Source organism: Schistocerca americana, chromosome 5 (assembly GCF_021461395.2).
Source record: "Schistocerca americana isolate TAMUIC-IGC-003095 chromosome 5, iqSchAmer2.1, whole genome shotgun sequence".
Taxonomy (NCBI): Eukaryota; Metazoa; Arthropoda; class Insecta; order Orthoptera; family Acrididae; genus Schistocerca; species Schistocerca americana.
The window spans coordinates 614843707-614858643 of NC_060123.1; the positions used below are offsets into that span (position 1 = coordinate 614843707).

The following is a 14937-nucleotide window of genomic DNA, read 5'->3' on the forward strand; positions in this document are numbered from 1 at the left end:
GTGGATTGCAGTTCAGTCCTCACCTCACAGCCATTTGGAATGACTGTTAAAACTGTTTGAGTCTGGTACATGGATAGAATGGGAAAATTACGCTCTGTATGGCAACCTAGCTGTGAGGGGACAGTGGGTGAATTTTTGTCGCAATCCCTCATATACTTCCAACGTGTATTTAAACGTCACTGTATACTGTTATCCGTTGTATGGTGGCTGGTCAGTTCCGTGTCATCTAATAGCATCACAGGAAATGGGGATCTTGGCTCGAATGCCGATACTGTGAAACATGGATATGTGAGGAGAAGAGCCAAGATGACTAAACGGAAATATTATGAAATAACAATTTATCTGGAATACATTTCACATAAATTTCCTCAGCATGTTATAGCCTTAGGTGGAGATTTCAATTTACCAAATATAGACTGGGACACTCAGATGTTTAGAACGGGTGGTAGGGACAGAGCATCGAGTGACATTATATTGAGTGCACTATCCGAAAATTACCTCGAGCAATTAAACAGAGAACCAAATCGTGGAGATAACATCTTGGACCTACTGATAAGAAACAGACCCGAACTTTTCGACACTGTAAGCGCAGAACAGGGAATCAGTGATCATAAGGCCGTTGCAGCATCCCTGAATATGGAAGTAAACAGGAATATAAAAAAGGGAGGAAGATTTATCTACTTAGCAATAGTAATAGAAGGCAGATTTCAGACTACCTAATAGATCAAAACGAAAATTTCTGTTCCGATAGCAATGTAGAGTGTTCATGGAAAAAGTTCAAGGCAATCGTAAAATGCGTTTTAGACAGATACGTGCCGAGTAAAACTGTGAGGGATGGGAAAAACTCACCGTGGTTCAACAACAAAGTTAGGAAACTACTGCGAAAGCAAAGAGAGCTTCACTGCAAGTTTAAACGCAGCCAAAACCTCTCAGACAAACAGAAGCTAAACAATGTCAAAGTTAGCGTAAGAAGGGCTATACGTGAAGCGTTCAGTGAATTAGAAAGTAAAATTCTATGTACCGACTTGACAGAAAACCCTAGGAAATTCTGGTCTTACGTTAAATCAGTAAGTGGCTCGAAACAGCATATCTAGACACTCCGGGATGATGATGGCATTGAAACAGAGGATGACACGCGTGAAGTTGAAATACTAAACACCTCTTTCCAAAGCTGTTTCACAGAGGAAGACCGCACTGCAGTTCCTTCTCTAAATTCTCGCACAAACGAAAAAATGGCTGACATCGATATAAGTGTCCAAGGAATAGAAAAGGAACTGGAATCACTCAACAGAGGGATGTCCACTGGACCTGACGGGACACCAGTTCGATTCTACACAGAGTACGCGAAAGAACTTGCCCCCCTTCTAACAGCCGTGTACCGCAAGTCTCTAGAGGTACGGAAGGTTCCAAATGATTGGAAAAGAGCACAGGTAGTCCCAGTCTTCAAGAAGGGTCGTCGAGCAGAAGCGCAAAACTATAGACCTATATCTCTGACGTCGATCCGTTGTACAATTTTAGAACATGTTTTTTGCTCGTGTATCATGTCATTTCTGGAAACCCAGAATCTACTCTGTAGGAATCAACATGGATTCCGGAAACAGCGATCGTGTGAGACCCAACTCGCTTTATTTGTTCATGAGACGGAAAATATTAGATACAGGCTCCCAGGTAGATGCTATTTTCCTTGACTTCCGGATGGCGTTCGATACAGTTCCGCACTGTCGCCTGATAAACAAAGAGACTACGGAATATCAGACCAGCTGTGTCGCTGGATTGAAGAGTTTTTAGCAAACAGAACACAACATGTTGTTCTCAATGGAGAGACGTCTACAGACGTTAAGGTAACCTCTGGCGTTCCACAGGGGAGTGTTATGGGACCATTACTTTTCACAATATATATAAATGACCTAGTAGATAGTGTCGGAAGTTCCATGCGGCTTTTCGCGGATGATGCTGTAGTACACAGAGAAGTTGCAGCATTAGAAAATTGTAGCGAAATGCAGGAAGATCTGCAGCGGATAGGCACTTGTTGCAGGGAGTGGAAACTGACCCTTAACATAGACAAATGTAATGTATTGCGAATACATAGAAAGAAGGATCCTTTATTTTATGATTATATGATAGCGGAACAAACACTGGTAGCAGTTACTTCTGTAAAATATCTGGGAGTATGCGTCCAGAACGATTTGAAGTGGAATGATCATATAAAATTAATTGTAGGTAAGGCGGGTGCCAGGTTGAGATTCATTGGGAGAGTCCTTAGAATATGTAGTCCATCAACAAAGGAGGTGGGTTACAAAACACTCGTTCGACCTATACTTGAGTATTGCTCATCAGTGTGGGATCCGTACCAGGTCGGGTTGATGCAGGAGATAGAGAAGATCCAAAGAAGAGCGGCGCGTTTCGTCACAGGGTTATTTGGTATGCGTGATAGCGTTACGGAGATGTTTAGCAAACTCAAGTGGCAGACTCTGCAAGAAAGGCGCTCTGCATCGCGGTGTAGGTTGCTGTCCAGGTATCGAGAGGGTTCGTTTCTGGATGAGGAATCGAATATATTGCTTCCCCCTACTTATACCTCCCGAGGAGATCACGAATGTAAAATTAGAGAGATTCGAGCGCGCACGGAGGCTTTCCGGCAGTCGTTCTTCCCGCGAACCATACGCGACTGGAACAGGAAAGGGAGGTAATGACAGTGGCACGTAAAGTGCCCTCCGCCACACACCGTTGGGTGGCTTGCGGAGTATAAATGTAGATGTAGATGTAGATCTCTTAACCCTTTCAGAGCCACTGGCTACAATTGTGTACATTAAAGTTTAACGTGTCTTAGCTGAAATAGAAGTACTTTCCCCCAGTGGAAACCTAAGGTAGACATTTTTGAATGTTCAGCTTTTTCACTATGTACAAGCGCTGCCAACTGTTGGGCATTACTAGGAAAATATCAGAATGTCAATGTAGCAATGCGCAGAAGCTCGTGACCACCGGAATACACAGACGTGGTTGGTTCGCTAAATTCCACTATATAACTGAATATTGTTGTTGTTATTTTGCATGGTAACTACTGAATAATCATTTGATTTACTGCAATATAGAATCGTAATTAGTTATTTTAGTCCATAAAATGAAGCCAAGTGTACAAAATATGTTTCGAAAACGGGTACATATTTTTGTATAAGTCTTCCATCTAAAACCATTAAAAAATCGCCTAAGAGCCTTAGCGCATAAAGAAAAACTTTCTTTCTTTCAGAAAAAATTCAGTGAAAGGGTTAAAGGAGCGACATCGATTCAGAACCTATAGGCTCCAACAATGTTTAAACAGGTTTGTGCTGTCATCGAGCGCTTTGCCAACATTCCCCATATAAGGGAAAGTTTTGCAGCTTTCAAAAATCAGTTTTTGCTTCAAGGCTTCTTGATCTATAGCAGAAAAGGTCTATCCACGAGTCGCACAACAACTCACCTTAAACATGCCCTTAAGTTTGCCGGATGTGAACGTAGGGCTTAATTTGATTCTCAGCTGGCGCCACTTCTTTCCCGCCAGGAAAAAGAGATGTTTGTTGAGAGGTTCTTCGTCGTCGATGAACAGTCCCCTTTCGTGGAACGTCCCGAAATCCTTGACAAGGACGTGGCGGATGAGTTCAGGGTCACGGATAAGCAGCAGTGGCCGACGGAATCCGTAAAACCCGACGTACCTCTCTTCTGAAACGAAAAAAGAGTATAGTTACGAATTAAATTAACGACAGATATCACCTCTAAGTAGTAACACATACAACCCACCACAACTGTCGTATCGATTACCAGTCTTCACTAGATCCACAGATAAGACGACACGACGTGGCATATCTAAATGCAGATGTGCTCTGTGACGCGAATCCCAGTAAACTTGGTCAGAATATGCTTGACACGGGTTCGGCGATCCTGGTGTCCCGTTGATGGTGGCTCGTCATCTCCGCTTCATCCAATAGGGGCGCAGGTAACGGGAATCTTGGGTCAGTTGCCAATATACCGTCAGCACTGCGAATATCCAGAAAAGTAGGAAAAAAGCTCAATGTGTGCTACATGGCACTGGAGCATGCGATTGCTGAGGACAAACAGTCGTCAACGGCCGGATCCCTGTTGTAACAGGCTCTGGCGTTAGGAACTTGTTTATTAATAATAGTGATGCTGTAATTGTTGGTTGGTAATATTTACTGACAAAATGCAAGCTAACGCTAGATTGCGTACTTACGGCTATCCTGTGTGGCCGTTTTTAGTACGACTTTAATAGAGAGAGATTATTAATTGATAACCGACGCATCGGTTCTCGATTGTGTTCAGGAGACGTGCTGGTTGATTACGCGAATAATTGACCTTTCGACCCAGATTGCCTTCACGCAATCAGAATCTTCGATGAAAATACGTAAGGGACCTATTTGAATATAAAAATGGAAATGAAAGCAAATTAGTGGAATTCGTAAGAGAAAGATTAACAGATCGGGTGTTGAACACATTAGTGGTCTCCCAAATACAATCGAGACACCGCGTTAAAGAGCGACCCTGTAACAAAGCTCATATACAATTTGAATATCATTTTTGGTTAATGAAAGAAAAGAATAAGAAGAAAATTACTGTATCGTAAAATATTAGTATATTTTGAACAACTTGACATTAAACTTCTAAACAATGACAAACACACAACAAATGAATGACTTCCGTCAGATATTTCTTTTGTGGATGGCGCAGTCGAATAATCGCTGCTCTGTCAGTCCGTTCCTTCTTAAAATTAAATGTCCTTGCGTGTGCGTAAGTACATTGTATCCACACCCGAGTTACCGAAATGTTTGTTCGTCGTTTCACATAGTTTTAACACAAAATAAAAATACAACTTGTAGCAATGCTATACAGTACGTCTTAACATGTCGGCGACCAAAAGTACAAGGGTTAATGAAGTCTCTAGAATATTTCTTAACAAAAGAAATGTTATTCTTTCTTCCGTTTCGCAGCTTCTTGCTATCAAGCGCTGCGGCAATGATTTTAAATATCTGCGCCCAGTGGGTCATAGTGTTTATTTAGAGTATTTAAACGCTGGACGCACGTTTTGGTATAGGGGCACATTAAAAAAAATTTCATCTCTTTTTATTCTCGCGCTGTGATGCTTAGCATTTTGACGAGCTACACCTCGTTGGGTGTCCTTTTCTTTTATGACAAATGTCTCATATGCAAAGTATTTGAAATCCAATAACATCACAAGGCGTACTGAGGTAGTTGGGTGCTGAGTAAGTACTATTAACTTCCTCTAAAAAGGCTCTTATCTGTTCGGGTGGCTTGTTGAAAGCCCAAAAAACGTAATGTGGTGGCCTGTTTGCCACCAGAATAATTTACGAAGAACGCAAAAAAAAAGGTTCAAATGAGTCTAAGCACTATGGGGCCTAACATCTCAGGTGACCAGTTCCCTAGACTTAGAACTACTTAAACATAACTCACCTAAAGACACCACACACATTCATGCCCGAGGCAGGATTCGAGTCTGCGACCGTAGCAGCAGCGCGGTTCCGAACTGAAGCGCCTAGAACCGCTTGGTCACATCGGCCGACCCGAAGAATGCAGAAAACAATAAATTATAATTTAAAGTCACCTGTCAAAATGCGTCATTCTTGTGTAACGAGAACAACAAACCACCTATAAAAATACCATATATCTATACAGAACCTACGTTCAGTACTCCAGGAACCGTCGCTTCCATGAAAAGACCGGACTGAAACACTTTGTTTGGAAATCACTGCCTTCCTCTTGTCCTAATAAAAGCTAAATGTTTATGAAATTACTCTGTCGTGACGAAGTTGCGCAGTACACTGAATTACAACAGGGCAGACCCGCCACACTAGAGCATAATAGATCTTGATGCAGATTGCGGAAGTAGGAATGGGAGTCGGCGAGTACCAGTGATGTAAAAAAAAGTATGAATAAATGTAGACAGTGAGCAGCATGAAACTCTTGCACGTGTGTTAACGTTCAGTATAACGGTACTCTAAGAATTTATTACGGCAGATACCATCCACCTCTTAATACAGACCTACGTTTCTGCTTCGTTACGATGTTTGGAATGCCAACATTTTAGTATAACAACTGTGGCGTGTGACGATCAAGCTACATGTGATTAATTTAGCAGGCTGCTCCGAAAACAGTAAAGTGTTGTTCATGTTCTGCACAATACCTTGACTACACAGGTAAAATAAGTAGTTACCTACCTACTCGAAGGAGGCAGAGATCCAAGGTCCTGAAAAATACTGCACCATATTACTTTTTTCTAGCTAGAAAGGCCAACAGAGCTTTTCAACCGTTATCCATCGCGATTTCCTTCGCAGCGACGGTCACAAAATAAATGTAAGAAGTTTCTGTATCCACACAAGCACTGGGAACTGGCGGAGGCAGTGTCACATGCTCCTCTAAGTAAAGCTGCAGAAGGAAAATCAGTTCCTTAAACGCCAGTTGGCATGACTGGTAAAGTCGAGAGACTCACGGCGGTGTGGAAGGAGAAATTTACGAACTTTTCGCAATTAAGAACTGGATGTGTTCCGACAGGAATTGAAATTTACCTGAACGTCTCTTTTTTCTCATCGTTCTAAGAAAGTGTGCACACCATAGTGCGGTGTCCTCCCTCTCAACCAGAAATGTTCTCTTTTTAATTTTTTTTATAGGAAGCTAACCTTTTCGTTTTTCTTCTTGACGCAACTGAACTACGTTATTTATTGACTCTTATCCATCTGAGCAAACCATTCGATAACGTATATTTGTATGATGACTAACCATTTCAGAAGCTAAGAATACGCAGAGGTAGTACGGAGTACGACTGTAACGTGACTGTACAATGCCGTGTCACGTGCGTCGGCCGTGTACTGTGGAGTACTGTCAAACACCTTCTTTCTGTCTGCACTAAACAAAGCTTGATCTCGCCTTCTGCCGTCGACTACTGTAAAGCGAGATTATAATTAGCTTGAAAAGTAGCTAATCTAATCTAAACCCGATAAAGAGAAGAGATGAAGTGGTGAGTAAATAAGCAGACACAGACAAAACGGCAGCGAGACTGGTGCTACTCTAAGCGCGGTAGGTACCCAAGGCTGGCGAGATGGTGGGTGGTGGTTGGGGGGGGGGGGGGGAGGCTCTGTGATCGCAGCTCACCGAAGACACGGCGTGTGATGCCGTCCATGTTTCTGACTACCAAGCCGTGCCTCGACCCCTGCTGTTGCTGTTGGCGGAATACACGGGGACCACGAGGTGAGCCGGTAGTCACGTGACCAATAACAGGGTGTCTGCAACGTTACCGAGGGCGGTTTTCCCCGGGAGGGTGGGCGTTGCAGTTCATTGCGTGGTGGGAGGCGAATACTCAGAGGCAGCGGGTTACTTCACAGTTGCCGCGCAAGTAAAATATGCACACAAATATAGGTGCAGAATAGGTAACAGCACCACATGAAAAAGAGAAACGAGACGCGGAAGCACGTCTAAACACCCTCTCCGTACACATACAATACTTTAGGTACCGACTGTGGAAGCTATAGATGTACCAGCTACCTTTAAAAGTTGATCACTTCTAAATGGCTTAAGAGGTCTTAACGAATGAAGTGTCAACTGATGGCGCTTGAAGATCACTCTCTGACATTATCTTTACAGTTTATACAAGAGCAGTAAATTTTGAGCTGCTATCCGGAATGTTCACTTTCACGATTAAGAAATGTGTTTTAGCTCAAAATAAATTGCAAAAAATACGTATAGTGGCACTATTACGTAATATGGAGGGGTCCAAAAAATGTATCCATTGTTTAAAAGTCCATAACTGCCAAACTAATTCACGGAGTTGTCTCATCTTTGGTAGCGTAATAGTTCGTAGTTCCGGCAATCGCCACACAAGCGTTGTATTGCGTTGTTTTGTTTTGTCAGATGTCAGTCGACAGATAGTCAGTGTTTTGTTCTTAGTTGCACCTAGTTACTCGAGTAAACATGGCAGGCGCAATGCTTACATTCGATGAAAGGAAGTCAGTTTTGAAGTGGTATTTTAAGTACGAAAACATTAATGAGGTTCAACGGCAATGGCGAAATGAGTATCAAACAGAGCCACCGACATGTTTAACGATTCGTCGCATTCGAGACAAATTTGAAGCAGAAGGCTGTGTTAAAGATGTACACAAACAACGATCTGGACGACCTGTAACAGTAACAAGTCCAGCTAACTCCCGTCGTGTGTTGTAACAGTTCACTCGCTCACCACAGAAGTCTATGAGACAGTGTGCCTTTGAAACTGGAGTGAGTCGCTCAAGTGTTCGGTGAATTTTGAAGACAGAAAAGTGGAAGTGCTACATCCCACGATTGCTACACGCAATGAACGAGGACGACCCAGATTGTAGAATGGAATACTGCGAGTGGTTTACTAACATGGTGCGCAACGATGAAGAGTTTGCAGAGATGATTGTGTGGTCTGATGAGGCACAGTTCAAACTCAATGGTACAGTAAATCGCCACAGTTGCGTCTACTGGGCCGCCGAAAATCCGAAAGTCCATGTAGACAAAGCCGTGAATTTGCCAGGAGTAAATGTGTGGTGTGGGTTGCCTTACCGGGGCTTGATTGGGCCATTATTCTTCGACGGTACAGTTACCGGTGAGGTGTACCTTCAGAAGCTTCAGGCATCCATTTTACCTGCCATCCGAGACCTATATGGAGACGGAAGAGTTTACTTTCAACAAGATGGTGCCCCAGCCCACTACCAAAATCGTGCCAGGCCTATCTCGACGAAAATCTACCAGGAAGATGGATAGGCGGTACAGGTGCTGTGGCGTATCCACCACGTTCCCCAGACCTAACTCCTCTGGACTTTTACCTGTGGGGAACACTAAAGGACGTGGTTTATCGACAGAAGCCACGCACATTGGATGAACTTCGAAAATCCATCTTACATTCATGTGCAAATATCCAACTGAACACGTTTCAGTCAGTAGTTCGTGCTGCAGTTCAGCGGCATCGTTTGTGTGTGGATGTTAATGATGACCATTTCGAACACCTACAGTGATATCTTTAAGTTCGACTTTAATCTACACTTTCACCAAAAATGAGACTGTCAATTAGTTTGCAAGTTATGGACTTTTAAACAGTGGATACATTTTTTTGGACCCCTCTACAACAGCTATCTCTGTATTTTAATTTTATTTAGGTTGAAAATAGGTAACAGTAACATTTTTTATGTTAAAATGTATATTACTTGTAATTTTTTCGTGCTTCGAATGACAAATGGAGGCTACTTGTGGCCGTCGGCAATGTGCGCCTTGGTCAGTTGGATGTTCGCCATGGAGGACTCAAGATTCGAGCTGATAAGCGACGTGTCCGTAACGATTAAAGTGATTGAAGTATTCCGGATGACAAATCTAGCAACTTGAACCCTTTCTAGAACGGAAACTCTAAAATGTTTTTCGGCAGCCCCCCCCCCCCTCACTGAACAGCAGCGTGGTGTTAATGACTTGTAAAATTCATGTACACTTTAATTGATTTTAGTTCTGAACTGCGTTGCTGTGTTTCAAGACACTGCATAGGATAGTAGACTCTGAAAATATCCAGAACCAATTTTTTTTCGAACTTTAATTTAGCTTCAGTGTGGCGAGTGGGACATAGCGCAGTTCTTGCTTTAGCTCACAAATCAATCTGTTCTGCACTGCAGTATTAAGCAAGGGTTCCATGAATGTTTTAATTACTTAACAGTATCCAACTTGTCATAAGGACACTTCTTATCGCCAGTCATAAGCCCGCCAACAAACTTTTCAAATCTGTGACATCCTTACTTACTTACTCCTTGGCGCTACAGCCCGTGTGGGGCCTTAGCCTCGTGTACCATCTCTGCCCACTCTTCTCTGCTGGCTGCCTTGGCTCTCCATCTTCTAAATCTCTTTCTTCGCAACTCCTCCTCTACTTTGTCTAGCCATCTGGTCCTTGGTCTGCCCCTTATACTGCGTCCACCTGGTTTTCCTTTTAAAACTTTCTTTATTGTGCTGTTCTCCACCATTCTGTTTACATGTCACAATCAACATAGTCTATTACTCTTTATTTCTGTCACAATATTGGGTTTGTTGTACAAGTCTCTGATCTCCTTATTATTTATGATTCGCCAAAACCCCCTACCATTCACGGGCCCAAAGGTTTTCCTGAGAATCTTCCTTTCTTTTGTCTGCAACAACTCATCATCATTTTGTGTTGTTGTCCAAGTCCCCTAACCATACATCACCACATTTCTCACTACTGTACGATACTTAGCCGAGCGGTCTAACACACGGCTTTCGGGAGCGGGAAGGAGCGCCTGGTCCCCAGCACGAATCCGCCCGGCGGGCTTGTGTCGAGGTCCGGCGAGCTGGCCAGTCTGTGGATAGTTTTTAGGCGGTTTTCAATCTGCCTCGGTGAATACGGGCTGGTTCCCCTTATTCCGCCTCAGCTACACTATGTCGGTGACTGCTGCACAAATAAGTTCTCCACGCACGCTTACACCACCATTACTCTAACACGCACACATAGAGGCTACACTCGTCTGGTGTGAAACGTTCCCTGGGGCGGAGGGGTCCATCAGGGGCCGACCCGCACAATAACCCTGCGTTTGGTGTGGGGCGGCGGAGGGGTGGACTGCGGTAGTCGTCGTAGGGTTGTGGACCACTGCGGCTGCGGCGGGGACGGTACCTCTCCGTCTTTTCTAGGTCCCCTGTTAACATACAACAATAACTGTACGATACACAGTCAGCTTCAGAATCCTAATAACGGTTCTTGCTTTAAATACTTTAATCAGTGTGAAGTAACTCCTGTTACCGCCTGTAATCCTTGCGTGTATTTCTTCTCTGATATTATTATTCTCAGTTACGTGTGACCCAAGACATTTAAAGCTCTCATAGCGTTCAAATTCTTTCCTAGTCACAGTTATGCTTCTTTCACCTTCGCTATACCTTTCCCTACCTGTAGGTGTTAACATATACTTGGTCTTTGATTGATTAATTGTGAACCCCATCTTCGCTCCATATCTTTCTAATTTTTCAAGCTTTCCTTCCAGGTCCTGTTTCCTCCTGGATAACAAATCAGTATCATCCGCATATTCAAGACCCTGCGTCGCTCTGTTAAATAGTGTTCACCCACGGTTTCCACTTTGTGTCTTTCGCATTACCCTCTCTAATGCGACATTAAACAGATGCACTCAGTTAAGCACTTATACACAACGACAGACTATATCTCTAGAGAGAGAGAGAGAGAGAGAGAGATTGCAGGCCGCAGTGGCCAGCAGAGCTGCAACGAGGAAATACAAGGGAACACACTCGACAACACGGAACACGAGTGGGCGCAGGTGAAGGCCTCTGTAGCCTTAGTCAAAACGTCGGCTTTGTCCCTCCGGTTGGCTCAGTGGCTGCCGCCAGCAGGACTGAAATATCGTTTCATTTTGGATTCACCACTACTTCGCAGTTGCAGCTGTTTACCCATTTCCAAGGGCGCACAGTATGTCCCGTCAAACAGACAAATTTTGATTACAGTCAAAACTTTCATCTGGTCACGCATTGTTAAAATGTAATGTGCTGGCCAGAGTGCAAAATTAGCAACATAACGCAAAATGTTTCCTCAACATCTTTGACGTAACGTACCACATCGTAGTGCCCTGGCTAGAGATATGGTCCGTACAGTCCAGTCAAGTGAGGATTCTTAGAGCAAGGTTTTTTGACAAGTTTTCTATATTTTTTGAGGATGATGAATCAGAATTGTCAAAGTTCCATCAAAATTTCGACACGAGAATGGGTAAAAAATTTAAAAAAAACACGAAAAAATGGAACATTTTTTGATTTTTCAGTTGTAACTCGGAAGCGACGCAATATCCAGCAAAGATGGTAAAATTTCCCACAAAATAGGCTTTATGACTTTTTTGGTCAGACCAAACTTATGACGTGTAGCGCGTGTTGTATTTGCCGCTATTTCGGGCGTCACAACCAACACCCAACTCCTCATCTCTCAGTACGCTATAATGCTCATTCGAAGGGCAACATGATAGCTTTTATCAGTGCCACAGTTAGGCGTCGCTCTTTATACCACCGCCAAGTGTCGATTAGCATTGATTACAGAAATGCGTGGTTTATGGGGAGGGAGTTCTCGACTGATTCGTTCAGTTGATTTCACGTGACTTTTTTGAAGCGACATCCGCAATGCCCGACAGTCCCTGTTCATCAGCACATGAGGCCTTAGTTCTTCCGTCGTGGTTCCTTCACGTTTCGACTTCACAATCACATCACCAACAGCCGCCTTGGGCAACTTTATGAGGGTTTAAGTGTCTCTGTTGGATTTGTTACTTGGGTGACATCCAATGACCAATCCGGATTTCAAGTTACTGATCTCTAGTGCCCAATCCACTCTGCTGTTACCGCTTCTCGGCTAACAACACAATACTCCCCGCCTCCTTTTATACTGACTGTTCTTCCTGTCGTAATATGTAGTGATCAGTTTCACAATGCACAAGAGTGTTCTGATACTTTTGATCATACAATGTAGGTTTTGTGTTAAAGGGTCTGCCCTTGGGTGTCTTGTATCGGAGCTCTATGTCTCTCTCGTAACTCATGTCTAACCACGTCACTATTGTTCTCCGCTGACAACCGCATATTCCGCCTTGCCCACATGCCACTCCCAGAGGGGAGCGAGCTTCCTCAGGATTAAAACAGCCATCTCTCCTATACCATACCACGAATCAGGGCTCGGCAGCCATCCAAGTACTTTCTAAAGATGATCATTTTCCAGCAGCTGGAGTACACATCGAGCACCAAAAAAAGTCAGCGTTGCATTTCAAAATAGTTTCTAGCATCTCGTGCTGGTCTCTGCCGCATATACAAAATCGGATAACCGTACTGGACCAGACTGCTGAGGTCATCGGTCCCTAGGCTTACACACTACTTAATCTAACTTAAACTAACTTACGCTAAGGGCAACACACACGTCCACGCCCGAGGGAGAACTTGAACTTGCGGCGGGAAGGGCCGGGCGAACTACGGCAAGGCGCCTAAGACCGCGCGGCTATCTCCACGGCGGATAACCGTCTGAAGTCAAAAAAGTTAAGGGCACACACAGGAACAATACGCTTCAGGTGTCCGCCGGAAAGAACGGAACTTACTGTGAAGTGTTACATGTCGGCGAGTCCCCATCCACCTCGCTAATGGTTCCATGTCTCGCTAAGCCGCCTCTTCTACCTACAGTGTATGCAGTCGCCTTAGAAAGAGCGAAATGACGAAGCCGGTGCCCACGCACAGGAACTTGCCAACTCTTCCACTGCTTTTTGCAGACGCCAACAGTTTTGTTGGTGACTGCCTCCCGGCTACCGAAATCCGCCCGAGAAGTTTCAAAACTCGACACTTGCATGCCACGCACGAGGATTTCCAGTTGATTTTTCGATTTCCAGGCAGCTCCACGAAGTTATTTAACATTCAGCCGTTCCAGCCAGTCAGTGACAACAACAGAATTCAGGCCTTTCCTCTGGCCGCTACCTGTTGACGCTAACTGCATTGGCTGCGGGATGCTGCTACCTGCCAGGACTTCCCGAATGGCTTTTCCTAACAGTTGCTAAGGGTACACCAGACCACGGAACCACTCGCCCTTGAGCCAGCCACTTCGACTTCCGCAGCAGTACGTTGAAGACAGACCAGCCCGTCACTCCGAGGCTGTGGGCCGGCTCAGACATCAGTCTGTGGCGTCCACAGTAGCCGCGGGGCGAACACGCAGGTGCGGCCAGGGAGTGTAACGTTGTACACGGACAGAGCACATCTGCATCATCACATACAATGTCCCAGATTCTCCTACCTAATAATGAATATAATTATAGTCTATTTATCACTGACAAGAATTTAAAATTTCTTACTTGGCAGCTGATTGTATATGTTCTGCAGGGTCTGACCAATAGACTCATGGCCGAAAAAGTTTCTCCGGAAGTTTCCAAACGGAACTGTAGGTTCTGCGTAAGGCACCCCCTTGTTCTTCCATTATCTGTAGCTACTGGAGAACCACAGGTAGTGGGCGAGCGCGGCCGCCGACAAGACGACGACCAACTCGGCGATCCAAGAGCCCAGGAGCAGCGCCATGTGCAGTCTGAAAAAAAACGGCGTCAACGTCCAGTGGACTTACAGGAAGGGACACACGACATATAAACCTACAGTAATGGATTGGGTGGGAATGGAGTGGGCGAATGGTGCTCTGCTGGAGGTGGGGGAAGGTGCAGAAGATAGCCAAATGTAGTGAAACTTCTTTATTTTTGATCATAAAGAGACGTCGCGCAATGTTCCTCAGGCGACGGTCGTTGAACGCGGCACCTAGGCCCGGCGGTACCAGTACTCCACCGTAAGCGCTTCTCGAAGAGCAGCCCTGCAGCGAGGGCGTTTGGCCGGCTGTTGCTGAGTCAGCATCGCCTGACAGCGTTCAGACTGTGGTGGCTGCGGCGAGGCAGGCCGGTGACCGCTCCAGAGGGAGACGGCGGTGACCTGGAGGCGACGAACCCAGGACCGAGGACTGTGGCGCTGCGTCCCGTGGTCCCGTGGCGTCGGACCCCAGCAGTTCATACCTGTGAGGTCCTCGGATTGTACCTCGGACATGACGCTACGGCAGGATTTTCGGCAGGATCTTCGTGGAGGCGACGGAGTAGTGAAGGCAGCCTCGTGGCTGGGGCCGTCAGACGTCGATCTCTGGCACGCAGCCTGTCTGCGTCAGCAGAGTGTCGGCGGCGCCACAAGACAAGCCGACACACCCGGCGGGTGTCAGTCCGTATCCCTGTAGTGCCGCTCCGCTAACATACACAGCTGGCTCGGGTGTGCATACAGCGTAGTCCATTGATAGTGACCGGGCCAAGTATCTCACGAAGTAAGCATCAAACGAAAAGACTACAAAGAACGAAACTCGTCTAGCTTGAAGGGGGAAACCAGATGGCGCTATGG

The 14937-nt window shown here is 45.1% G+C and overlaps 1 protein-coding gene across 1 annotated transcript in view; it reads right to left on the reverse strand.

The window, feature by feature from the left end:
* Positions 1-14091, reverse strand: part of LOC124616588 (cytochrome P450 6k1-like) — a 51812-nt gene extending 37721 nt beyond the window's left edge. Inside the window, exons 1-2 of the mRNA XM_047144908.1 lie at positions 14007-14091; positions 3455-3693 (exon numbers count right to left, since the gene is read on the reverse strand). Of these exons, the coding sequence (XP_047000864.1) occupies positions 3455-3693; positions 14007-14091 (324 nt within the window). The remainder of the gene's footprint in view (positions 1-3454; positions 3694-14006) is intronic.
* Positions 14092-14937: the final 846 nt, after the last annotated feature.